Raw genomic sequence first — 27,973 nt, forward strand, 5'->3', positions numbered from 1 at the left:
TAGAAAGAAACATGGGGTTAGATGGATGGGGATTCTGCAAAATGAAATTTTGAATGAAATGAATCACATGGAGAAGAGGGAATGAATGAACGTGATTGAAATGAAAGGAAGAAGCAAGCAAAGTTCCAATAACAAAGGAAGGGGGCAGCATAAGGAAACCTAGTCTTCTATAAAGCACCCGTGAACTGAAATAGTCAAAGAAATGTCACCAAAGATGGCAGGGAGGGCATGTTCCCAGAAGTGAACAGGCTGCTTGAATATTGCCAGAAAACCTACAGGCAAGAATGAGTGGATGCTTAAAAAAAAATGTGTACCAAGAGCAATACATTTCCAATAGGATTTGTATTGTTCAGAGCAAGTAGATGTACAAGGAGGTAATAGGTTCTCTCTTTGGGGAAGATCTTGAAATAATACAGTCAACAAATATTTATTGTCTTCCCCGAGAATGGCACGTAATAGATGTGCTGCAAATAGCTGTTGGATGAATTGGGGAATTCAAAAAGCATGAGTGGAGGTCCCTGCTTCAGTGACCCTCTTTGTGGGCAGTGACACAAGACCCATGAGCAGGTGTGTGACAGGAGCTAGGACTATGGAACCCTGCAGAACTGGGTCGGGGAGGAGACAAGGGAAAGAGTCAGGGAAGGCTTCTTGAAGAGAAGATCCTACTTGGTCTTGTTGTAATAAGCCCTAAATATCAGCCTGGTCTCCATCAGCAATTTTATCAACAAGCAGGAAGAAGATATAGATCAGACCACATCTAAGTACTGCACCCACCTCTGGTCAGCACTCTCTGAGACCAGGATACTCTGGTTACCTAAGTTATGAGGATCCTAACAGTAGGAACCGCCTTTATTCCCCATTTTGCCAAAAAGGAAACTGAGACTTGGAGCAAGAGGTGATTTGCCCAGAGTTGTGCAGCCAACAAGTAGCAGAGCAGGGCTCATCTGGTGTCAGGCAGACTCCAGGGCCAGCGATACCATCATCCCATGCTCTGGCTTTGGACAGACAGCGGGATAGATGCCTTTCAAGGTTTCCCTAGGGCCCTATGGTTCTGGGTGGCTTCTCCTCATTTTCAGCACTTCTCAGCTGAAGAAACTGTTGGTCTGGGTTCTTCTGCTTCCTGAACTGAAGGAATTCTTCAGCTTGGGTTCTGTTGGCCTGCAGTCTACCTGTCCATGAAGACAAAGACGTGTCTGAGTGCTGGGTGACCCTGATTGAATCAGCAGCAAAGGCACGCCCGTGAATTCGCGCTTTCCACACGACTGTACCGTTTCAGCCTTGAACCCGTTGGACCCTTGTGGGGTCTGTTCATTTAAAAAAATTCATTTGGGGCCAATAATATGTTTTGTTGTGATCCAGGCTTTGTAAAATGCAAGAATTAGCTGCAATGACATCACGTGGTCTGTATTAATGAGTTGTAACTGGGTATCAAGTTCATTATCAAAACAAACCCCCATTTGCCTGAAACTCTGGTGCTATGTGTCTTGCTGGGAAGAAAGCTCCTTTTTCTTTGTGAAAGCAGAAAAGCCGGGCTTCAGAAAATGTTGATTTATGCCAGAAGAGCCTGCCACACCCTTAAATGACATGGCATGAATTGTGGTCTTGTCATTTACAGCTGGAGACACCCTCGTACTCTTCTGCTTCTGGTGTAAAATGTTACTTGGGCCACCCTGCTATCAATCTTACCCAACGATCTATTTACCTAAAGTACACAATTACAGAAGAGGCTCCATTACAATCCAGGGGAGATGAAAAGAGCATTAATGAAACCGTGAGTGGGACTGGATGGTTTGGCCATTGGTCTGAAATGCCGCCTTCCCCTGGTGTCCATGAGGCCAGGCTGTCTGGGGCTTTCTTTCTCTCTCTCTCTCTTTTTTTTTTTCTTTTCAAAGATTTTATTTATTTATTCGTGAGAGAGAGAGAGTGCACACAAGCAGGCCGAAGCAGAGAGAGAAGCAGGCTCCCCGCTGAGCAGAGAGCCCGATGCGGGACTCCATCCCAGGACCCTGGGATCATGACCTGAGCTGAAGGTATCGGCTTAATCAACTGAGCCACCCAGGTGCCCCTTTTCTCTTTTTTTAAACACATGAAATTGTTACAAGAATTAACAAAACTAAAGGGAGCATAGGAAGAGCTAACAGATAGTGCTGAAGTTAGGATACAAAGGCCAGAGAGCGAGGGAGGGAGGAGAGGGGGAAAGAAAGAAACAGCTTCCAGAACTTTAGTGAAGTAAAAACTGCTTTCTGGGGAGTGGCTGTTTTTGATTCTCCCCAAATTGAGGCTGGCTGCTTCCCGGGGGGGGGGGGGGCGGTGTCTGACCTCTGACCAGCCTCCTCGCCCCTTCATTAAGGGCCCTACCCTTGTATTACATTCAGGTCCTTTAGGTGCCAGGAGTAGCGATCATCCTTCACAGGCAGACAAGGAACAATAGAGTCTGGCTTTCTTTCAAGTCAATTTGCAGTAGGACCATGTTCTAATATCAAAAAGGAAGAAAAAGGACACTTTGTTTTGTGAGTAACCGTGAGACGGCTGCATTTGATGTGACTTCTGTGGACAGTGTGACGTTCTCCCCCAGGATGCTCCTGTGACTTCTGATGAGCTCGGAAAGGCTTCGGCAACAAGAAGATTGTGGCTGTGGAAGCCTGGCCTAGAACTGAATTTGGAGACTTGAGGGTGAAGCCGGGTCCCCGTCCCAGCGAATATTAACAGCCTTGGGCACGGAGCAGAGAGGACGAAATGGGACTTCGGAGCCAGGCTGGCCTGGGTTTGAGTCTCGGCTTCTCTGTCACCTGAATCACCTTTTGGGACTGAGTGTCGTCTGGACCTGTAAAATGGAGGAGGTAGCGCCTCCCTCACGGGGCTGTCAGAAGGCCTCAAGATAGTGTTTGTAAATGACCTGGCGCATCGTGAACCCTCAGTAGGTGGCAGGATAGCAAGATGGGCCAACGGGTAGGATGGTGTAGACTGAGGAGGTAAGATGCCACAGGCATCACACTCCAAATGAAAGGAGAGAGAGACCACCTTGACGACGGCATCTTCGACGTGGCTGTAGGAGAACGGATCCCTCAATCCTTATCCACTTTGAGAGTGTAAAAAACAGAGAATGGAAAGGGAGAAAAGGATTTCTGGAGGGATTTCTTCAACAACACCTGCCCGGATGCTTTGAATCCTGACCCCAAAGGGAGGAGGAAGTTTTGTCCTTCACTTCAGACGGAATAACAGAGAGGCTTTGGTGGGCCTGCTCACGAATTTGAAGTGTGATCCCAGCAGCTGGGGGACTGCTGAGCTGGTCCCGGACCCTCTCCTGGCAAATCCAGAGTCAGAGACAGGCTAGGGGGTGCTCCTGGGGCTGGTGCTGGGTTAGGAAGTGGTGTTTGTCTTTGATGGTGTGTCAAGCAGGAGTAAATCCTGGGCACCAGAAGGGACATCCTAGGCAGGAATATTAACCTGGGGTTTTGCCTACTGTGGCTCCTATCAGAAGCCCGGGAGGTGTCATGGTTGGGAGTCTGGATGGAGCGGACTACTGGTAAACCAGAATCTGAGGCGTGCATCTGATAGACAATGTGTAGAGAGCTGGAATTATTTGGGAGGCCGCAGTAGAGAACTTCCAAAGGACCAACAGAGGTGCCTATAGGAGAAAAGAGCCAGCTTTAGACCTTTGCTAGGCCCTACAAGAATACAGATCTTTTATGGCGGTACCACTGAGAACTTTCCTGTGCTCCCTATTTTCCCTTCCAGCTGACACAGAAAGCTAAGGGAAGCAGGAGCTCCTCTGTGGGTAAAGGAAAGAGCATTGCCCTACACTGCCCTCCCTCGTGGCAAGTGGCCTGCGAGAAGCCGTCCTAAGCTGTCCTTAACAGGTAGGTGTTCTTTTTTTTTTTTTTTTAATAGATTTTATTTATTTATTTGACAGAGAGAGACCAGTGAGAGAGGGAACACAGGCGGGGGAGTGGGAGAGGGAGAGGGAGAGGGAGAAGCCGGCTTCCTGCTGAGCAGGGAGCCTGATGTGGGGCTCAATCCCAGGACCCAGGGATCATGACCTGAGCTGAAGGGAGAAGCTTAACGACTGAGCCACACAGGCACCCCGCAGGTAGGTGTCCTTAACAGCACATTCTTCTCCTTGAAGGAAGGTGGAAGTGTTGCTTAATATATTAGTACCGAGAATCAATGCTTGTAATTTGTGAATCGTGACTGTGTCTTGTGACTTGGAGAGACCATGAGGCTGGTACCACCCAAGGGCAAGCAGGAAGGGCACTGGATACATCATCTTTATGCTGGGGCTGGAGAAAAGCTTCCCCTGCTGAAAATCATTCCCCTGCCTTCCCCTAGTTGGGGAGGCACCAAAAAAAAAAAAAAAAATTCTTGTTTTGATTGGATCCCGGGCTTCATTCAATGGACAGGGCTTTTGTAATGCTGGTATTACAGAAGATGGGACAGAGACTTGGTGAGATTTTGGGCAGTGGGCTGGAAAGAGAGTCCTGTGCAATGTTTGTCAGCTGCTGAGTTCAGGGACTTCTGGGGTGACTAGAGTATCTTTGAAACCCCCCTGAACTTTGACCTTGGCCGGTGAGGACAAGCTAGAAGAGAATAGCCTATGAGATGCTGTTAGTATTCCTTCTCCTTCCCCAAAGTCCCTCCAAGGAGGTGGTTTTCCTTCTTCACGCTCTTTTTTTGAGAGTAGGGACATAATTGCCCTCAACCCATAGCACCTGTGAATGGCCAGGCTTGACTCTGCAAAGTAATACATCATGGTTAGGGATGGGGACTTTGTAGTCTGACCCAAGTTGGGTCCAGATGGCAGAGGGGCCACTAACTAGCTTGGGACTCTGGTCAAGTTATGTCTCAGTTTGCTTACCTGCGAAATGGGATAAGTAGTGCCCAGCTTTTGACGCTGTTGAGTGGTTGGCATTGGATAAGTCACTGAAGAACTTGGCAGGGCACGTGGGACATAGGAAATAGTTAACCAACAATAACAGTTACTTCTAGTATTATCATCACGATTATACAATGTGCCACTTACTTAATTTTAAAACATCATGCCGTTTTTAACCCCACGGAGGATACAAAAGTATACTTCATTTGGCTATCCCCAGCACAACCTTGAAAGAATGACGATTCATGAGGAGATAGATTTCTTTCTCAATATGATACCATTTTTCCTTGACCAAAAAAAGCCCCCCCCCCACAAAAACAAAAACAAAAACACCAAAACAAAACTGTCATTACACCAGAAAATTGGCATTACACACAACAGCACTTGGGGGTGGTTGGATGTACTTAAAGCACAAAATGTGGAATGGTGTTCATCATAAATCAATCTCCGTTATCATTCTGGACCCAGTCTTTTAAAATTATTATTATTATTATGTTCAGTTAGCAACTGTCTAGTATATCATTAGTTTTTGATGCAGTGCTCAGTGATTCACTAGTTACATATAACACCCAATGCTCATCACAACACGTGCCCTGTCATCACCCTGTTATTCCTTCCTCCCACTCCCCTCCCCTCTGAAACTCTCAGATTGTTTCCTCGTGTCCATAGTCTCTCATGGTTCATCTCCCTCTCTGATTTCTCCCCCCTCAGATTTCCCTCCCTTCCCCTGTGGTCCTCCATGCTATTGCTGTGTTCTACATATGAGTGAAACCATCTGATAATTGTCTTTCTCTGCTTGACTTATTTCACTTAGCATAATCCCCTCCAGTTCCATCCATGTCAATGCAAATGGTAGGCAATCATCCTTTCCTACTGAACCCAGTCTTTAGGGACATTATCTTGAATCTTCACAAGATTGAATCACATTTGAGAAAATGCAGCATCAGAGAGGTGAAGCAGATAGCCCAAGGTCACAGAGCAGGCAAATGGCAGCAGAACCAAGACTTAGAAGCCTGGGTAATTCATGGCTCCGGTTCCAAGGCAATCATGCTAAGACATGAGTTTGTGTGCTAGGCCAAGGAAACTCAAGAATTGCCCTTTACTGAGATCATTTAAATTGCAGACCTTGGAGCCTCAGAAAAGGGGGACAAGGGGGATGATTTGTTGGTTTGAGGCAGGGAGGGAAAAGGTGAGGAGAGCTAGTTAAGGCTACAGAAGCCTTCAGGCTGCCTACGGCAGTTCCCATGGACCCCGCAGAGAAGGCTCCCCATGTCTGCCATTTTTCCATTCCATTTCCATCCCTATGAAGATGCCAGATTCATAGCTCACATTCCTTGGTACCTACCAACAAGCTTGGCTTCCTGAGTTTTGAAAGGCCTCTTTTAAAAGGTCTAAAAATATCAAAGAAGCAATATGATTCGCAGAGGATGGGATCAGCTAATAAGCCATAACAACACAGGCAAGTCATGTGCTAATTGTCTTTTGGGCATTTTCTTCAAGGGCTCTTGGAAATGCAACATTTTGGTCCTGTTACTCTTTTGGCTGCCTTTTTCTGAATGCATAAAAATGATCAGCATGAGAGTCATCATCTTTGGAAATGTCAATATTTAAATGTTTTAATGCTTGATATTTGGGAGCCCATGGCTTTGATCCTCAAGCGGGAATATGAAAAGACAGCATTTAAGGAGCACTTACTACAATGCTCTATAATAAGGAGCACTAAATAAGGAGCACTTACTACAGGGGAAAGGGCTTACTCATAGCTAGGGGCTTTTCTGAGCATCATCCATTGATGTTCCCAACAACCCTGCAAAACAGGGACTGTTACAATTTCCATATGCGAGACAAGGAAACTGAGGCACCAGAGCATAACTTGTCCAAAATCATACACCTAGCAAGTACCAGCATGGTATCCATATTTATGGTGCACCCAGCACATGCTGCAGATGACCTGTGAGTAAAATATTTGTGGCCCTGGTCCGGATGGATTTATAGTTCCCTGAGGGATGTACCTGGTACCTGGGATTATTCTTAATCCTGAGAACAGATGCTAACGAAAAGTGAACTTCTACCCATTGCCAGGCATCGCACTAGTCTCTGGGGATAGAACTGTGAGCAACGCACGGTCCTTTCCCTCAAAAAGCTCCAAGTTTAGGGGTAGGGTTGAACAAATCAACAGGCAGTTACGATGCAGAGTTTTTTTTTTTTTTTTTTTTTTTGGTAGAAAATAAAAAATTCAGTGGGTCAGAGCTTGGATTCAAACTGAATCCATTTAACTAGATATTTGCCCAAATTATTCAACCCAATTAAGCTGCTTACGCTTATTAACATCTTAGCCACATACACCCTAGAACCTCATTGCTCATTAGCTGGGCCTGTCTTCCATTCTGTTTTATCTAGCAGGTCTTGTCAGCATACTGACCCAGGATCAAAATATGCCTTTCTTAGAAATGCGGCTTTAATTAGAAGTGACTTATAAGTCTTCATTGAAATGAGCATTATTTAGAAAGATGAGTCTAAGCCACATCCAGGGTTCCCCCCACTCCATCCTTAGCTGTACTTCTCTTCCAGAAAAGCTCACTGGCATATTTTAGCAAGAGCTCAAGAAAATGCAAATGTCCTCATCTGTGGTCACAGTCACCGTCACATTCTTGTTTGCATTGCCTCCAGCTAAAACTGGCACTTTTCCCTTTTCCTGCCAGATACTCGAGAATATACGCTTTAAAAATCAAACCGACAGGTGCCCCTTTCCGAGAGCTGTTTGTCTGCTTACTGCCCATTGTTACTGCAGTCAACAGGCTTATCTTAAGGGCACCGGGTCTGTCTAGTGAATCGGTCCTGGGTTCAAATCCTGACTCCACCATCTACTTTCTGGGCGTCTCAGGGGAAGTTACCTTTCTACACCTCAGTTTCTTTATCTCTGCAAATAGGGGTAATAAATGCACCTGCCCATGGCATGGGTGTATTTTAACAGTGTATGCAAAGCGCCTGACGTACCACAGATACTCAGCAAGTGATGGCCATCATTTGCTCTCCAGAGTCTCATGGCAGGATGGGAACCCCAAAACTGTGAGGTTCAATTTCCTGCTCCTGCAGATAAACATGAAGAAGGCAAGGAGGTTAAATGATTTGACCAGGTAGTGGGAGAGCTGGGATTGGAAGCTGGCCATACCTCTCCCACCACTGTCCAGAGCTCTGGAAACATCTTGCCATGGAATCCCAGAGGAACAAGGGCAGGGGATGTTTCGGGAGGAGGAAGAAGACAGAGAGCATGACATATTCGAAAACTACCTCGGCTTCCTAGTCGGAGGCAAGTAATGAGAGACGAGGCAGGCAGAGTTGGCAGGGACCTGGTCCTGCAGAGCCTTTTAAACCTCATTAAAGACATTAATCTTCATTTTGAGGGCAATGGAGGGCCATTTAATTGTTCTATTCAGAGGAATGACCATATCTTACTTGCACTGAAAGAGAATGGGTTGGAAGAAGGTCAAATTGAAGGTAATGAGGGCAGTCAGGGGCCGGTGGAATAGTCCGGGCTACAGACAGTGGTAGGCTGGACCAGACAGTGACCTTGGGGAAGGAGCCAGAGTCCTACAGAACACCTGCCCTGAGGCAGCTGGCTGGACCTAAGGGCTGATGGGGAAGGAGGGGTCAAACAGGAAGTTTGGGTTTCTGCCTGAACAGTTGGGTACACAATGGCATCATTTATTGCAACGGGAAATGTCTCACCATCAGAGAAGCATTCAACTTGGGACAAGGTGTTGAGGACACTAGTAGTCCCTCACTGTCATGGTTCTCTACTGGAGATGATCTTGCCCTCAAGGGGACATCCGGCAAGATCCGAACACAGGTTTCTGGGGCATTAGTCCCTGTCTTTTCTACCACTGAGCTACAGCCCACCATGGACTCTTTGAAGTCCTCTCAACACTGAACCCATCCCAGAAACCATCTCAGCAGTATAATCTTCTCACTTTGTGAAACCCAGAAACCCCGAGGCATTTCCAGGCTTGCAAGCTGGTTGCCAGACATGGCTAATTTTCGAGTTATTAAATGAAACCACCGATTGCATAAATTCCAATTTAGGCAGAAACGCATTCGATCAAAATTGAGCCCTGCAAGACATTTTCTCAGGAGAGTTTGAACACAGAAATTTAGAAAGGAAAAACACCACCATCTCGTGATAGAAGGTATCCCATTATCGACCATCATGATTTTGAATTTAGCTGTCAGAAAGATCTCCGAGAAAAATATGTTGGTTTATTCAGTCGAATAAAGGTTTAATTGGCTTCTGTCAGATTTTCTGTAAGTGCTTACTTGCCACCGAACCCCGCATGGATACTGCAGCTTCTGAATTTCACAGCTCACGGCTGAGTATTTGGAGGCTGTGGGATTACTGAAAGGGTGTCGAGGACAGGGCTCATTCCATAGTTGTGCAAAGCCTTGTATATAACCTGATTTTCTTTAAGCTCCCCTCCCCCACAAATGTGTGCCAAGATGGCACACATTGCACATTGCACTGTCTCCACTCTCTCTCTTCCTGTTATCCCTCTACACATTTTTTCAGAGTTTCCAGAAGGGTGTCCCATGAGATTGTCTTTTTTCACTTCTCTATCCCCAACACCTAGCACCATGGTTGTCATATACAAATGTTCCTTGAAGGACTGAATGATTCCATAGAGGGCTTCTACCTTCCCCTGGCCCCAGAGCCCCACAGTCACTGGGTTGCTTGGGACACCCAACATCTGAGCTTTAGGAAAATCATCTGGGATTCACAGTCACTGCTGATTACTCCATCCAATACCCATTCCTCATACTTTCGTTTCTCCTTTGCCCTTGCTTTCCACACTCACGCTAGACACACTGCATTCTTGTAGTAGGAAAAGGCAGGCAACACTATTCTGGCAAATGAAACATAAGAGGAAATAGGAAAGTTCCTGGAAGGCGTTTGTTTGCCTCATAAAAGGGACAAACATAGCTCACACTATCCTTCTCCTCTTTGTGCTGGGATAGGAATGTGATGCCTGGAGCTGGGGCAGCGATTCTATGACCATGAAGGGAAAAGACCTGCCTGTTCCTAAATTAACAAGCTTCTGAACCAATACTAGCAGACATTCACCTCCAGATTTCTTATATGAGGAAAATAAATTCATATTTGTTTATGTAACTGCTTTTCAAAATGATCCCAGTTGATACACAGAGTTTTGCTTTTTTTTTTTTTTTTTTTTTTCATTTCCTTCTGGGTCTTCATGGGATTCAAACATGAATGATGGGACTAGGCCAAGAATTAAATCCAAGAAACTCAAATCATGATAGGGGCACCCTCCCCTTTCTACAACTCAGGTTTTTAACTGAGTCAAACATTTCTGCCACCAGAATGACCCTTCTCCTCCAGTTAACAGCACCCCACTCTTCATGCACATCTACTCTCAGGCCAGTTCTAAAAAATAACCCTCGACCCCCTTCTTCCCTTCCCCCCTTAAGCTGGGACTTAGCCTCACTAATGATGGGCCGCACTGTGTGACTTTGCAGTTAACACACAGCCTCCTCCAGACTTCATGTCTGGGCTGACACGTCTCCAAAGTGGTGACAGAGACACTCCTGTCTGGTCTGAGAACAAGAAGCACTGGTAATAACTACTGCTATCACTTACTGGCCAGTGGCCTGGGGGTGTGTGTATGTGAGGGAGGGTTAACTGTGTCCCGATATTATGCTCAGTATCTCACATGTGTCGTTTTATTCAATCTTTCCAAACATCGATGCAGTAGACCCGATTATAACTGGACCCACTTCACAGAACGACCTACTAGAGACTGTCAAAGAGGGGATTTGAACCCCTCTTTCCATGACCTCAAAGACAGGGCTCCTCCCTAGTCACTAACTTTATATCACATCCATTAGGTTCTTTGATGTGTTTCTTCTACCTCCCCCCACCCGCTACCTCCCCCACCCTGCCATGCAGAGCAGCTGCCTCTTTGGAGCCGAGACAAAGAGCTTGCTTCATTTTGTCCAGCACGAAGAACGTGCCTATCGCTCTTCCCGTGTCAGGAGGTAATGAACATGCACCTTCCCAGCAATTTATCATGAAGGGGAGCTCACTGTCACATGGACCCGCAATTAGACGCAGCAAGATTCACCAAAGCAGGCATTACCAGTCCAAAGCATCAGGGCAAAAAAAACACAACAAAACAAAGCATCTTGAATTCTGCAATTGTCTCGGGCAGTTAACAACGGAGCCAGAAGAATCCCTTGGAGAAAGAAAAAGACTGGTTGCTATTTCCCTCGCCTAAGTCATGAGTCGTATAAAACATGAAGGTGCAGCTGGCCACATTTTTCAGAATTGAATCTTGAGTGGTCCGGGGAGCTTTTATTCCGCTCCCCCCCCCCACCCCGCATAATCAGTGATTCAGGGCAGGGGGCGTGGCCTCTGTGATTAGAGGCCAGAGAAATCACCCAGAGCTGAGACCAGTTCCAACAAAGATGGGTGGTGACTTGCCACTTAACCTCTGCAGGCCACAATTTCTCCTGTCTGGACAAGGAGGAAAATCATAGCATGTTTGTGTGGCTAAGAACGTCTTATGCTGAGAGCCCAGGTTTCTCTTGTTGGAGGATGGATGTCTTTATGAAATATCTTCGTTCTCCTTTTCTGATTCCAGGCAGCCCAACTGGTGGTACACTGGGCGGGACCCCTGAGACCTTATCTGGGCAATTCTGTTCTCAACAAGGGGTTGGGGGGAATGAACGGGACAGGGGTGGAGGCTGGAGAGTGAGGGAGGGGGCGGAGATGCTCAGGCCAGTCTCCTCTATACCTGGGATTCTGCTTAATTTGCCCCCTCCTCCCCTCTTGGCAGACAACTAGACCCTAGACCTCTTTCAGCCTCAGCCTACCCAGGTGCTAAAGGGGTTTAATAAGAACACCTCTGTCCCAGAGCTGCCAGAGGATTCAACAAAGCCATAAAGGCTCATAGTTCATAGTATTTACTCTGTGCCAGGCTCTGTTCTGAGAGCTTTACCCATATCAGCTCATCTAATCCCCAAACACCCTGCGACAAGGGAGCACTTTTAGCTGTTTCATCTATTCTAAGATACACATTTTCTTTCCACATTTAGCATCTCTCAAACTGGGGCATATCTCATAATTGAAAGTAGGTTATAGCTTAATCAGTAGAGTTTTCTTCTTAGTGGCACGAAAAGATGATGATGCATCTTGAAATGGAAGGTGTTTTAAGTTGGATAAAAATGTGATGCGCCCATTTCACAGATGTGCAAACTGAGGCTCGGGGATTATTTGCTCAAGGCCACAAGTGGTAAAGCTGGGCTTGGAACTCACGTTGTTTGCTGAAGAATCTTCTCTTTAGATCGCTAAGCTAGGATATGAACAAAGCGCTGAGTAGGAATCCTGGCAGCGTCAGGATCTGCCCAAATTAGGGTTCCTACTTTTCTCTCTGGGTGTTTAATGACAGCGTGGTAGAAATTTAAGGCACCAAGAGACAGAGCTTGTCTAAAGGATTCCACAGCTTTAGAAGTTTTGCCAAATGCCATTTCTGCATTTCCATTCTAGAACATTGGGGGGGGGGTGTGTGTGTGTGCCAAGTGCCTCTCTTTTTTTTAGCCCCTTGAAAGGAAGAGAATGTATCCCTGGTAATGCTGGCCTCCCTTCCCCATGGCTAATCCCATTAGTCTTCTCTTTGCTTCCTTGGGAAACAAAGGGAAAAGGAACTCCCTCAAAGATTAGAGAGCCCAATGTGGGGGTGAGGGGAACTACAAGGTTTGCTCGACAAAAGACATTCCAGCAGAGGATTTGCATATCATATAATTTGGTTTTCAAAACTACAGGAAGACTGCGCTAGGCAGGGTGCCATTATTACATTAGGACGCAGCACCTTTCTTCCTGTAAGAAGGAAAATGCCTAGCTTCAGAGAGCTTCAGGACCCTTTGGGGAGGGATTCCCCCCATGTGTCATTGCACTAGAGCATGGTGGACCCATAGTTGGTGGGATTCCCATGCAGCCCAATGTGGCCTCACCCTTCTCCTCTGAGAAACCAGCTCCTTCCTCAGTCACTCCTCAGCGGACACTCACTTGGCTGCCTGGCCAAGTGAGGGGGGCCTCTATGTGGCTCCTCCCCATGCCTCCCTTCCCCAATAAACCTGAAGGCGATCTGAAGCCAGTGACTGGCTGGTGACCTTCTTTTTCTATCCCCCTGTGGTGCAGGCTAACCTCTCGCTATTTGATTAGCATGCGGACGCAGGGAGCACTGGAACCCTGGAGACCAGACAGATCCAAGTTCAAGTCCGTTCCCTGCTGGCCGGTGTCGTTGGATAGGGGATCTGTTCTCTCTGGGCCTTCATGTTGCCGTCTATCTTGTGAAGAGGTTAACAGCTCACCTTAAAGTGTTGTAGATGGTTCTGGAAGATCTAGCTCAGAATCCAGCAGGTGGTATATTCTCGGGCTGTGCCAGCTGTTACCATCGGCATTAACATCTCTGTAGTTATTACTGGTTTGACTTGGTTTGACACCAGAAGTGGATCCTAATTTGTACACATTTCCTTGTGGCTCATCTCTTGCTAGTCAGCGTCGTTTAAGTGAACCAGTGCTTTACAGTAGCTCTAAAAAGTTGCAATTTCTAAAAGCATGATAATTCAGATGTAAGCCAGTGACTCCCTAGGGTCTTTATGATTTCCTAGAAAGTGGGGCAAGGGCAGCGGGATTTCAATGAACCTTTTTTGTCTGAAGTCTTAGTTTACTCAACAGTTCCCTGGAAACCTCCTTCCCTTTTCTTGACCTTCCTGAGTTTCACCAACCCTTTTTCCAAGAAAGACATGGCCATTCCAACTTCTGTACCTTCCTCTACTTTTCTCCATCTCTCTATCCCAAGATGGAAAACTCTATTGCATTTACTTGGGTACATTAGTTCTTCAAATCTCTCTCTCTCTCTCTCTCTCTCTCTCACACACACACACACACACACACACACACACACAAACACACATGAGTTAGCTTTCTCTGAGTTCTCATAATACCCAACGATGCTTTTCACTCTGCATTATCATTATCTATTTCTTATCCTTCACCTCCCAAACATACACACTATAGATCATGAAATTTTTAAAATCAAGCCCCATTTGTTACAAGAGCAAGTGTTTAGCACATAATAGGGGTTCCATAAAAGTTTGCTGAATGGATAAAACAACAATGTAACTGAATTCTAGGGAGTGTTTGCTATGTATCAAGCGAAGGCACAATGAGATTTCCCCGTTTGACAGGTGGTAACACAGAAGCAGAGACATTCTGAAGATGGCCCAAGGTTACAGGGCTGCTAAGGGGCAGATCCAGGGTTCAGACCCAGGCTGTTTGGGTCCACAGCCCATGCTTTCACACTCCACCTGCTTCCAAAAAGCCCATCCCACTCCTCATTCTCTTCCCCCACTGCTAAGGAAGTTCAGTCCCAGAGAGGATGGCTCCAGATGGAACTCACTTCTGTGTATCATTTTGAGATGAAAGGAGATAACAGGAAGACTGCATCTTGCAGAGTGAGCTCACTAAGAAAGCTGAAAAATGAGGGGTGGGTACAGATGTGTTAATTCTTAGAAGGGAGAAGCTCAGAAACACCTTAGACTACTGGGGAACCAAGGGGACTTTTAAGCTCTCCTTTCTGCACCGACTTCTCCCCAGGCCCTCCTTTATGGGGCAGGACTCTGAGCCATAAGATACACCACAGTGGACTGGGGCTGCCTGTGACCCTCCTTCCCACTGTTCCCCTACCTTGGCCAGTCAGCGGGAATATACCGTGTGTGGATACAATAACAAAAGACACACTTAACCAAGACAGAACTGTCCAGTAATGATCATTTGAAAACAGAAACACTTGACTGTGGTCATTGAGTACCTATTAATGATTTTTCTGTTGTATGGTTTGTTTTTTTTTTTTTTTGATCAACAAAAGTATTTTATGTCACATATATACATTATCAAGTGTTAGCACCCTGCTAACCAACTTCCATAGCTTCCTTAGTCCTAACGCTGTTTCTGCCTAGTTGATGTTCCTGGTCTCACTTTGTAGACACAAGGAAATAGAGGCTCAGGGACGCTAAGCAACCTGTCTTATCTCAGTAGTTGGTGAGTAGAAAATTCAGGCTTCACAACCGAAAGTTTGACTCTGGAGTCTTTCCATAAGAGAGAGGGTGTGCCCGTACCTCGAGCCCTGTGGATCTCTGAAAATAATTTCTCCAATGGCAAACCTACAATTCATCTTAATTTTTTTCTGATGTTCTACCGTGTCACTGCTGATTTATTCTATCATTTTGGAATTACTGGCTAATAGGATGTCCTGGCTCAGTGTTCTGCCTGGCATTTTCATTCTTTACGAGAAACCAACCATTGATAGCAACAGGGATGTGTCTCGACAATTTAATTACACCATGACTCCTCTCTTCCTCTGTCCCTTGTTGACCTGAAGGCTAATTCCTATTTCACTTGGTCTTGAAAACATGATTGGTTTCGGCAGAGCGGGAAGACCTACCTGTGTTAGATGTTCTGAGGCATAAAAGGGCCAGAGGGCCCCTGTGTTGGGGGCACTCTGCATCTTCTTGGTGGCTGGTATCTTGGTCATCTTGAAAATCACTCAGGCATAGCCTGGGCCCCTCAAAGGTTTTGTTTTTTCTTTTTCCAGAATCTTCTACTTCAGCAGCCACTGGTATGGGAGGTTCCAGCAATTTCTTCCTGATTCCTAAAGCCAATTACACAGATTCCAAATAGGCTTCTGACCCAGGAGTAAGGAAAGCAAGTCATCTGGGTTTCTCACAAACAGGATAAGCAAGTCCAGAGGGGATGGAATCAGGCAAGTCCGAAATTACTTAAGTTTTTAGAAAGTTACAGACTTTCAGGAGCTTTCCTTTCTTTGGAAGGAGATATCTTTCCTACAGACAAAAATAAAATACGAACGAAAAAAAAACACAAAAAAACAAATAACACTCCACTGACAAAATCTGAAGGGGGCCCACAGAGGGGCCACCAGACCTCTACCCTAAAGTGGCCCAGGCGTGAGGCTCAGGTTTCCACTAGTAGTTCGAGAAAGCCAGCTAACTGCCAGGAAGGGGCCAACTCAGTTGCCTGGCAACGAGACGCGGCTCAGGGCTTCCTCATTGGCTGGGATTGGTGGGGGCGGAGTCGCGAACTCTTCTGAGCCGCTGGGTTGGTGGCTGGGAGCTGGCCACTAACCAGGGAGCCACATTCTCCAAACTCAGGTTTCTCCTCTTAGACCTGAGGACCTCTGCCAAACTACAAGCAACTCCTTCCTTCCAAACTGTGCTCTGTCCTGCCACTAACCCACTAGTGATTTCTTGTGCCTTAGCTTGGGGAGCTAAATGTTTGCCTTCAGCCCCACAATTACTTTAACTTGAGATGCACAGTTCTCTCCTCTTTCCGCCTGACAAACTCCTGTGCATACTTCAAAGCCCCCCCATACATGTATATTTCTAGTATTTAGAATGTGTTAGACATTGCTCTGAGTATTTTACATATATTGATTCACTCTCCACAGCACATCTTTAAGGAAAGTATTTTATTAACCTGTTTAACAGACTAGGAAACTGAGGCATAGAGAAATTGAATGACATGCTTCCAGTCACTCAGAAAGCTCCTGGGTTGGGATTCAAAACCAGAACCATTTGGGATACTCAGGTGGCTCATTCGATTGAGCATTAGACTCTTGATTTTGGCTCAGGTCGTGATCTTGGGGTGGTGGGATCAAGCCCCATGTGGAGCCCTACACATTCTGTGCTCACCCCTCAGTGGGGAGACTGCTTGAGATTCTCTCCCTCTGCCTCTGCCCTTCCCCCTGTGCTCACTCTCTCTTTCCAAAATAAATAAATCTAAAAAAAAAAAAAAAAAAAAGCCAGACCTGTTTGAGGCTAAAACCCAAGTTTTTTTCTTTTTAAGATTTTATTGATTTATTTGAGAGAGAGACACACAGCGAGAGAGGGAACACAAGAAGTTGGAGTAGGAGAGGGAGAAGCAGGCTTCCCAGGAAGCAGGGAGCCCGATGCGGGGTGTGATCCCAGGACCCTGGTATCATGACCTGAGCTGAAGGCAGATGCTTAACGACTGAGCCACGCAGGCACCCCTAAAACCCAAGTTCTTAACCATTTAGCTGCATGACCCAGGATAAGATGCCTAACTCTTCTGAGCCCTGGCTTCCCTATCTTTGAAATGGGGAAATAACTTTTCCACAGGTTGTCAAGGATTAAAACAGATAATATATGTAAAGGCTGAGCACACAAGGGGTCCTTTTGACAACTATTAGTATTATTTCCTCACATGCCATCCCCAGAAAGAATTACTCATTTTTACATGCCGTGTTCATTTCACAGCTGATATTAATACTAATATTTATTGATCGGTCATTCCATAACAGGTGCTCTACTAAGCACTTTCCATACGTTAATTTCTTTAAGTCTTCCAATAACCCTATGGGGTGGGTTCTCAGCCTGCAGAAGATTTATGGTACATGTTCTGATTTGCATCCTTTTATCCTTGGCATTATTTCACACGAAATCAATCTGATTTGTGTTTTGTCTGCAAACCTTGAGCTGCCGACGGTTATGATGTCATCATGGCCGTGCAGTGACCTCAGTTTCTCCTTAGAAGGCATCCGCTGGAAGGTGACCCTCCATTGAGTACAAAATGCCCTGCCACCCAGCTCCAGACACTGATGCTTGGAAGTCATAATTTTTTCACCATTGTCTGCAGACTGAGTCTGACCTTCCCTTCCACAGGAAGTTCTCTCACTTCCTTTGTGGGCAGCATTAAGCGATCAGAAAGCACTTTCAGAAAGATGCAGATAAGCCAAGCGGTGTTCTGTAGATGGGGCTGGGGATGAGTTGGGATGAGAAGCGAGATGGGATGGAAAAATGTTTAGCTCTGAACAGAAAGACAAAGGGCTGTCTTCATACAGCTTTGAGAGGCAGGCTTGGTGAAGAAGGACTCATCTAGCTCTGTATGCATCCAGAGAACAGGAAGAGGGTTTAGGCTCAATATAAGGAAATGCATAGCAGATTGCTCTTTAAAAGGCATAAGCTCCAGGCACCTCGATGGCTCAGTCAGCTGAGTCATGAGATCCACGATCTCTGGGTCATAGGATTGAGCCCCTCATAGAGTTCTGTGCTCAGGGCAGAGACTGATCCAGATTCTCTCTACCTCTGCCCCTCCCCTGGCTCGCTTGCTTTATCTAAAATAAATAGATAAAATCTTTAAAAATACATAAATAAAAGGCATAAGTTCTGGGGCCAGACGTACTTGGCCGCTGAGCAGCCTCAGGGGTAATCTTCTAGGACTATGAAGAAAACCAAACAGATAATCCATGTAAAGAACCAGGCCTAGTGAAAAGGAAGTGCTCAGTAAATGTCAGCTCCTCTTTTCTTTTGTTGTTCTACCCACCTGTAAGAGCCATGTAACATTTGCAAATAGGAAAGTCTCTGGAATTGAAAAGACCTGTATTCAAATCTTGGCTCTGCCATTTGTTGGTAATGAGATCCTGGCCAAGGGATTTTACCTCTCCAAGTCTCAGTTTTACCACGTATGTAAACAGTGATGGTTATGCCCTCCTTATACAGGTGGGAGCACTAAGTGAAATAATTTATAGAGCCTTGTACCCAGTAAGGGCTCGAGGCATGCTATTTCCCTTTTCTGTTTAGGAAGGGGTATGTTCCATAGGGAGAGAATGAGCTCCCCAGCACTAGGGGTATTCAACCAAATAAGGTCACATTCTGTGGTACTGGGGGTTAAAACTTCAACATATGAATTTGAGGTGGGGGGTCACAAATCAACCCATACCACTGAGTTACCTCCCCTTAATAGCTCACACAGTGTTGGATAGACATTGCTTTGTTTCCCTCAAATATTTAAAATGTCCCTATCCTCTCTTGCAAATTTTCTGTGGCACCCTGGGGTGCCTTGGTGCCTAGTTTGGGAACCATAAGGCCATAAGCCTGTGTTTTCTTTTGAGCTGAGCAGCCTAGGTGCGAGAAGTTAACACGCACGGGGTAGACGGAAATAATGACTGGCAGGAGTTTGTGGTTAATGCCTTACCTGTTGGCCTCTCGGGTGGGACATCTCTGGAGTGTGCTCTGTATTCCCCCAGAGGTCTCCTTCAGGACTGACGTGCTGGTAGCAACTGCCTGTTCACGGATGACCCAGCACTGGCTGCTTCTTTTTCCCTGTTTCGCTTCCTCACCCCTTGAGGTCGGCTTGGATGCCCCTCCCCCCAAGGAAACCCCTTCTATCCAAACTCTTGGTCTGGGTCTGCTTCTGAGGAACCTGACGTAGGTCAATGTTGACTGGAATAACCGGGGAGGTCGGGCCCTCCCCCTCATCTATACAGGGCCGTGGACTTGCTACCTTCTTTGACCACCTGGTCCCAAATCAGTGTCTTGCCGTTGTTCTCATCCGTATCCCAGTGAGTTTCTTTATATATTCTCCCCATCCCTGACGTACCGAGAGGCCAACATGTTTTCAGATATGCAAATGCATCTCCCAACAGTGAAATATTTGACAACTAAGATATGAAGTGATTGTTTAATTCTTAAGTCCCGGTTGATTTATGCAAAATATGAATTGAAAGACGCGGAGCGACAGGCACTCTCTCCTCCCAATTTGCCAAAAAGAAAGGCATCTGAAGGGATTAAAAATAGATGTATCAAGTAGAAGAAAAATTGTGGAGTGTCGGACGCCAGCTGGGGTAGCTGAAGTGAAATCTCAGAATCTGCTAAACACTCGAATTTTGGCGAGGAGTACATATGTTTGGCATTAAAAACCTATTGGAAAAGTCATCGTTTTCTGAATATCTTTAATATACTTTTCTGTGTTGCAGCTAGCACCCAGAGAACTCCTTCTGGGCGTTTCTATGGAAATGCCAGCACCGGATTTACAAATTATGGGGCCCAAGGCAAAAGGAAAACTTGGGGGTCCCTTGACACCTGGTAGCTGGCAGTCTATCAATGAACTGATGCCAGAAGGAAATACCACTGGCTAATGTGTATTCGCACCCCTGCCAATGACACCTGTAGTTCGTGAGATTAAAGAAGAGTTCCTACTTGCTGCATGGACCCTTGGGAGGTCTGTGATCCCGGAGCCCATTTCTGCCTTACCCTCCAAGCTCCACCCCAAGAAGGATGGATCTTTGTAAATGAGGAGAAGAAAATGCAATGTTTAGGATCCCCTCCCTCCTCTTTTCTTCTTTGCTTTGGTGTACCAGGTGCAGTCGTGGGGGAAGTAGTGTGGCTTCAGGAATATTCTTAGTGAATTCCCCCGCACTGGATTCTAGGATGCAGCCCAAGCTTCCGCCATGAATAATGCTCCCCATTTGGCCATGCTTCATCACACAGCATCCTGAGCTGGGGGTTGGGTTGGAATTATGGAATTGTTAGTCCCATTTTACAAAGGTCAAAATCAAAGCTAGTGGGATTGAGCATGTTGTTAGCCGTGGAGATTGCCTGAGACTAACCCAGGTTTGATGATTGACTCAGCGATTGACTTCAGCACTCTGTTGCACAGACTGGACACTCTTTCATTTGAAGATGGGTGTGTGTGTCTCTGTGTGTGTGTGTGTGTGTGTGCGTGTGCGCGTGTGCACACGTGTGCACAGTTCAGCAGAGCGACCTGGGGTTGTATCCTCAAGCCCTGCAGAGACAACTGGGATTTCCAAGCCATCTGGAAAACTTACTCGCTAGCCTTGGCAGGGGAGCAGCCTTGTTTTATCCACAGAAGACTTCTCCAACCCCCATCCTGGGTAGGAAAACACTCCCCTGCCAGGTATTCCCATGGACTTTCAAGTCGCCCTCAATTTGCTGTTCAGTACGTGCTTCCTACCTATATGGATAGAATTGTGTCCCCCTCAAAAGATGTGTTCAGGTTCTAAACCTCAGTGCCTGTAAATGTGATCTTATTTGGAGTAAGAGTCTTTGCAGATATAATCAAGGTATGGTGAGGTCCTGCTGGTTTAGGATGGGCCCTAATCCCATGGCTGGTGTCCTTAGAACTGGAAAGAAATTTGAATGTAGAGACAGAAGACACACAAGGCAAACGCCATGTGACAACGAAGGTAGAGACTTCGGGGATGTCTCTGCATCCAAGGAACACCCTGGATTACCAGCAACAGCCGGAAGCTAGGAGAAAGGCAAGGAAGGGCCCTCCCCTAGCGCCTTTGGAGGAACCATGTTCCTTGCCACTGCCTCGATTCTGGACTTTAGCTCCAAAACTTCGACAGAATCCATTTCTGTTGTTTTAATCCACTCATTTTGTGATAATCTGTTCTGGCAGCCCCACAAAACAAGTACATCACGCATCTTGCTTCGGTTTCACTTCCCTCTTCTCCTCAATTTCTTGATGCCCTCAAAATGTGACTTTCCCAGGCCTGGGGATAGCAGGATGGCTCTGAGGGCTTAGGATAGTAGAAAGAGGCTTTGCACGGCTCTGTAGAGGTAGTGACTTAAAATATAATATTAGGCATCACTGAATTTTCAATTAAATAAAAAGAAAATTCCCAGATGATTCTAACACACAGGGATGGGGTAGGAACCCCTGCCACACATCCTGTTTGTAAGTTGCTGTTTTACATAAGATGTAAACATTCATTTACGCCAAATGGAACTGAGTTTAAATCCTGATTTTTTAATCCTGTATGTTAGCTGGGTGACCCTGGGCAAGTTTCTTAACTTATATAAGCTTTAATTTCCTTATAATAAAAAATAAAAACCAAATCATTGAACTTATAGGGCCATTAGCAGGTTAAACGACATAATTATCTATCTCTTTGCCTATATTTTTATGTCATCTACATATACTAGATACAAAACATATGTTAATACATATGCTAGGTAAGAAATGTAACACATAATAGGTACAAAATAAATTCTGGCTAACATAATTAGCTTTTTATCTTGGAAAACTTCCTTCTTCCCTCCCTCCTCCTCCTCCTCTCTTTCACTTCCCTCTCTCCCTCCCACCTTCCCTCCTTTCTTCCTTCTCCTTAGAATCCACTGATGGAGAAAAGGCTAGTATCCAAGATCTATTAAGAACTTATCAAACTCAATACCAAAAAAACAAATAATCCAGTCAAGAAATGGGCAGAAGACATGAACAGACATTTCTCCAAAGAAGACATACAAATGGCCAACGGACACATGAAAAAATGCTCCACATCACTTGGCATCACGGAAATAAAAATCAGAACCACAATGAGATACCACCTCACTCCAGTCTGAATGGCTAAAATTAACAAAACAGGAAACAATAAATGTTGGTGAGGATGTGGAGAGAGGGGAATCCTCCTACACTGTTGGTGGGAATGCAAGCTGGTGCAGCCACTATGGAAAACAGCATGGAGGCTCCTCAAGAAGTAAAAAATAGAGCTACCCCATGACCCAGCAATTACACTACTGGCTATTTGTTCCAAAGATACAAATGCAGTGATCCGAAGGGGCAGCTGCACTCCAATGTTTATAGCAGCACTGTCCACAATAGTCAAACTAGGGAAAGAGCCTAGAAGTCCACTGACAGATGAATGGACAAAGAAGATTTTATATATATATATAAATATATATATATATATATATATGAATAGTACTCAGCCATCAGAACAGTATTTATCCAAATACTTACAATTACATTGTAATTGTCAATTACATTGTAATGTCAATTTACATTGACACAGATGGAACTGGAGGGTATTATACTGAGTGAAGTAAGTCCATCAGCAAAAGATAATTATTTTTATAAATGTTTATTAACATATATTATTTGTTTCAGGGGTACAGGGCTGTGATTCACAGCACTCACCATAGCACATACCCTCCCCAATATCCATCACTCAGCCACCCCATACCTCCCCACCCCCAGCAACCCCCAGTTTGTTTCCTGAGATTAAGAGTCTCTTATGGTTTGTCTCTTTCTCTGGTTTCGTCTTGTTTCATTTTCCCCTCCCTTCCCCTGTGATCCTCTGTCTTGTTTCTCAAATTCCTCATATCAGGGAGATCATAGGAGAAAGACAATTATGTGGTTTCACTCATATGTGGACTACAAGAAACCATGAAGAGGATCATAGGGGAAGGAAGGGTAAACTGAATGGGAGGTCATCAGAGAGGAACCATGAGAGACATTTAAGTATATGAAACAAACTGAGGGTTGCTGGAGGGGAGGTCAGTGGGGGGATGGGGTAACTGGATGATGGACATTCAGGAGGGTACATGATGCAATGAACACTGGGTGTTATATGCAACTGATACATTATTGAATACTACATCTGAAACTAATGATGTACTCTATGTTTACTAATCGAATTTAAGTTAAAAAAAAAAAAAGAATCCCCTGATGGTCTAATACTATAAGAATAAGAGTTAAACAGGAAAAGAACCCTCCTTTGCTAAGACTAAAATCACCTTGAAATCAGCTCAATCTCTGACTCGATTAAGGGTGGTCTTCCCTCTCCTAACTGCTAGCAATCAATCAAAAGTATCACTCTCTGAAGAGTGATGTTATTCAAAGCCTCAAGATATTTATATAATTTCTTTTTCATAGAGGAAGCTGGCCTGTTGGAGGATTTATGGCCTTCTGAAGAGGGAAACAGTCAACGGCAGCAACCTGGCAGGCAGGGGGTGGAGGGATGAACCCCAAAGCTCACTCTCCTCTTGCCTGCTTATCTGTTGCAGGTACCTCCGATCTGTAATTGGCCCCCCAACAGCAAGGCCCAATTAGATGCCACAGGGCAAAGGAACCTGTTGATGAGTCCATACAGGTCAGTCTCCAGAAGCACTGAACATGGTGGTGAGGAGTAGAGAATGGGTGGGGTAGAAGCCGAGCAAAGAGAAAACATTCAGCACGATCTTCAAGATATGTGAAGTTTGAAAAAACCAAAGAGAGGAAAACAAAGTATATCATAGGCTGACTTTCAAGCAAGAGAGAGAGGAGAGAGATGGACTGAGAGAGGTCAGGGCCCAGCAGGACAGGATGGCAGAGTCAAGGTGAGGTCTAGGCCCAGCAGGACAGATGGAAGAGTCAAGGTGAGGTCAGGGCCCAGCAGGATGGATGGCAGAGTCAAGGTGAGGTCAGGGCCCAGCAGGACAGGATGGCAGAGTCAAGGTGAGGTCTGAGCCCAACAGGACAGGATGGCAGAGTCAAGGTGAGGTCTGAGCCCAACAGGACAGGATGGCAGAGTCAAGGTGAGGTCTGGGCCCAGCAGGACAGGATGGTAGCGTCAAGGGGAGGTCTGGGCCCAGCAGGACAGGATGGCAGAGTCAAGGGGAGGTCAGGGCCCAGCAGGACAGGATGGCAGAGTCAAGGGGAGGTCAGGGCCCAACAGGACAGGATGGCAGAGTCAAGGGGAGGTCTGGGCCCAGAAGGACAGGATGGCAGATTCAAGGGGAGGTCTGGGCCCAGAAGGACAGGATGGCAGAGTCAAGGTGATAGGAAGTAGGTGTATTTACCATGTGGCCATTTCCACGAGTATGGGTGTGGGAGGCAAGGACAAAGTGCAGGGACTGAGGGCTAGAATCCATGAAGCTGAGGCTATCTCTAGGGGATGAGGGGAGGGTCTGAAGAAGAGAGATCTTGTAGAGAAAGGGGCCTTGGGAGGAGTGGTGATCTGTAGTTGAGATACCTAGCCTCAGTCTGAGGCAAACTCACACTAAGGATGCCCCAAACACTCCCCACTCCTTTCCTCTGATCTCCTCTCAGGAGCTCCCATTGGCTCAACCCACCCAGAAGCCAGAAGGCACAGGAGCCAGTTGGGCCCTACAGGTAGAAAGTGGATCTGGAGCTGGGGTGGGCAGGGGCGCAAGCCATTGTATAGCATAAAGCCTATCTTCCTCTACAGGGGATGGCCTTTTGTCGTATTTCAAATTTTCCCTAACCTGTGTGCCCGAGTCACTTTAAAAACACACAAATAAAAGTAACTGTGGGTTCCTTTCCCTGTTTTGCACCCAGAAGCTGAAAGCATTACCCTCTGAAAAGAAGAGGCAAGAACCAACGGCTTCTCATCCCAGGCACAAAGCTTGGGCATAACAGCTTCTTCCCCGGATCCCAGAGCACTCAGCATTCTAGACGAGGCTGCTCGATTGATGGTTACCACGACAAGTTGGAAATGTCCATATCTGTGTTTCTCTGACCCCAAATGCATCTCTTTCCCAGGCTGCATTTCCCCCGTTCTTCTGAAAAGTGACAGGTAAGAATTTCATCCACCACTATTGTTCCCTTTACCCCCTCCCTTGTTCCTCTCCTCCCTCCCTCCCATTTTTCCCCCTGTAATTTCCTTTTATAACTTATAATTTTGAGCTCACAATTCAACTCACCATTTGGGAGGCAATTTTCCCGCTCTTACCTTCTTTCAGGCGTCCTTGTTTAGACAGTCTGGATGGGGTAGCCCAATTTTTCAATTTCCTGACAATATCTTCCTTGAAGAGACTCTCTCTGCCACCCCTCTTGGGTTTTGTCCTCTGCTGCCGTCCGCATCCTGGTCAAGGACAGCCTCAGAAGGACACAGCTGTTTCTTGTCTGACAGTCCTGTGACTTTGGTAGAAAGTCTTTCTCATAGCTTCAGTGACACTTCCTTCTCGATATAATATACTCTTTCAAACAGGTATTGAGGAATATGACATTTGGAATATATAATAGCTGCATTCGAATATACACTTTCTTCAGACAGTAGCTAAAAGAAGAAAGGGAGCTCCATTCAAAGGATTTGCATATCTTCCATCCTGACCCCCCCACCCCACCCTTTACTATGTTCTGATATTCCTAGTTTTGTCTGCAAACTTCTCCCACTGAAGAATCCTGAAATTAAGACAGACCCTTTCCCTCTTCTTTTTACAGTAACACCTGTCTGCGCTGGGGACATTTAAAACAAAGAGTTAAGGAAAACAAACAAACAAAACCACTGTTAATATTTGGTTATATTTCTCTTCTTGGAAGGGTTTTAGGAGTATACTTACCTTTCAAAATAAAAATAGGCTTTAATGAATTTTTAAAATTACTGTAAGAGTAAGTTAAATTTATCATAGAAGTAAACATGTTTTTTTTTTTTAAACAAGATTTAAAAGGTATACAAGGAAAATGAAAAACACTGTAATCCCTCCTCCCCCATCTAGGGGTAGTAATTTAGTCTTTTGGTATACATAATGATGTGGGAAAGGCATTAGGGCTCAAAGACGAGGCCAAGAAAGAATTCTTGAGATGTTTTTGATGCAAAAAGGTGATTTTACTAAAGCAGGGGAACAGGACCCAAGGGCAGAAAGAACTGCCCTGGGGTCATGAGGAATGGCGCATCATATACTTTAGTTGGGAAGGGATTGGGAATAGTGTAAGTCTCGAAGGAATTTTGGAAGCAAGGTTTCCAGGACGTTGAGGGGGCTAGCTTTAGCTGGGAAAAGATCATTTATTATTGTGTAATAAAACCTTAGTCATGAGATCTGAAAGTCTCATGACTAAGGTTTTATTACACAGTCGGTGGGCCACAGGCTTGTGGGGTGATTGCCAAGATGTATCTTAGGGGGTTTAGAGATGCAGGAAATTTCTAAAGGAATTTTTATACATTAAAGTACACTTATAGGATTGGGGGAAAGGGGGAGGGGGGCTCAAGCTAGGATTGCATTTTGCCCTTAGCAAAGTATTAACATTGAGGCAGTGGAGTCCCTAGAGAAATGTCACTTGGCCTATTTCAAGGATTTGTCAATGGACTGTAGGTAGTAAGGAAATTTAGTAATTTTTCTTTTGCCTTTGTTTCCCACATCATATCCACATCTACATCTGTATCTTGTCTCTTCTATTGTTTTCTTTGACAAAAATTAGATCACAGTACATAGGCTATTGGTTTTTTTTTTTTTTTTTTAACTTACTAACATCATTCACTCTCAGCAAGTACTGATTTTCACCATTAGCTTTCATACTTTTTGTATCATGGTGAGAAATACATTTGACACTGGATCACTGTTGTGTCCAGCACCTCTCAGTTTCTAATTGGAATAAAAGTTTCATGAACCACTACTCACCTCTATTATATATGTTGTACTCTGGTTATTTTCCTATTTTGTTCTTTTTCATTTAAAAAAAAAATGCTGGTTATGACCCAGTAAATTGATTTCAAGACCCACTAATGGGTTATGACTTACATTTTGAAACACATTCTCCTAGGCCACAATTTTAATGGCTTTATTGTATTTTGAACTGCAGAGTTTTTAAGTTGCATGGAATCGAGAAGAAGTCTTGTCCAGCCTCTTCATTGAATAGGCAGGGGAGTGAAAATTTTATTTTCTCAAGAGCTGGTACAAGAATTCCCCTCAGGGAGGGAATTTTCTTTGTTTAGGGAAATACTTTATAACTGCTTATAGTGGGGAAGGGTGTTGCATTGGGAGTAGCTATACAAAGAATAAACAGGAATTTGGAATGGTGATCATTGAGCCATGTGGCAGAGGTGGTAGACGCTTAGTTAGCAAAACAAAGAACGTCTAGGAACTAAACTATCTGATATTGAATTTATATTATTTGCATTGCAACCCTGTAAATTCATCTATTCTCTCAAGTTTTCAGTAAATTTTAATATCAGGTGTCTTTGGGAGGAAGTGATAGAGATAAAAAATCAGATTGGATTAAGAAAAAATAAGCTGGCAGTGTTTATTTGCTTATGACCTGAATACACGAGGCATGGCTGGGTTCAGGGTCCAGGGCCTTAAATAATATTATTGACAGTTAGTATCTTTTTTTTAAAAAGATTTTATTTATTTATTTGACAAAGAGAGCACAAATAGGAAGAGAATAGGCATAGGGAGAAGCAGGGAGCCCAATTAGGGGCTCCATCCCAGGACCCAGGGATCATGAGCTGAGCCAAAGGCAGCCACTTAACCGACTGAGCTACCCAGCTACCCAGGTGCCCCAACATTTGGAGTCCTTTTCTATCTCTCTCTCTTTTTTTTTTTTGGTTCTGTGAAAATTAAGAAAAAGGAAACCTCCTTTAGAATGGAGTTGGGAGGCCAGTAGGGGGAGCTCTCATGCCCTACCATGCCTTGTCAATTATAGAACCAAAGAGGAGAGGGACCTTGGTGGTAGGTGGTAAAGTAGTA

General features: G+C 45.2%; 1 protein-coding gene across 1 annotated transcript in view; it reads right to left on the reverse strand.

Moving 5' to 3' along the window:
- CCDC60 (coiled-coil domain containing 60) overlaps positions 1-15,555 on the reverse strand; it is a 159,799-nt gene extending 144,244 nt beyond the window's left edge. The window contains exon 1 of the mRNA XM_032876172.1: positions 15,391-15,555. Coding sequence (XP_032732063.1) covers positions 15,391-15,480 — 90 coding nt within the window. The 5' untranslated portion in view covers positions 15,481-15,555. The remainder of the gene's footprint in view (positions 1-15,390) is intronic.
- Between the last annotated feature and the right edge of the window lie 12,418 nt (positions 15,556-27,973).

This window comes from Lontra canadensis, unplaced genomic scaffold (genome assembly GCF_010015895.1).
Source record: "Lontra canadensis isolate GAN:19392208 unplaced genomic scaffold, GSC_riverotter_1.0 scaffold58, whole genome shotgun sequence".
Classification (NCBI taxonomy): domain Eukaryota; kingdom Metazoa; phylum Chordata; class Mammalia; order Carnivora; family Mustelidae; genus Lontra; species Lontra canadensis.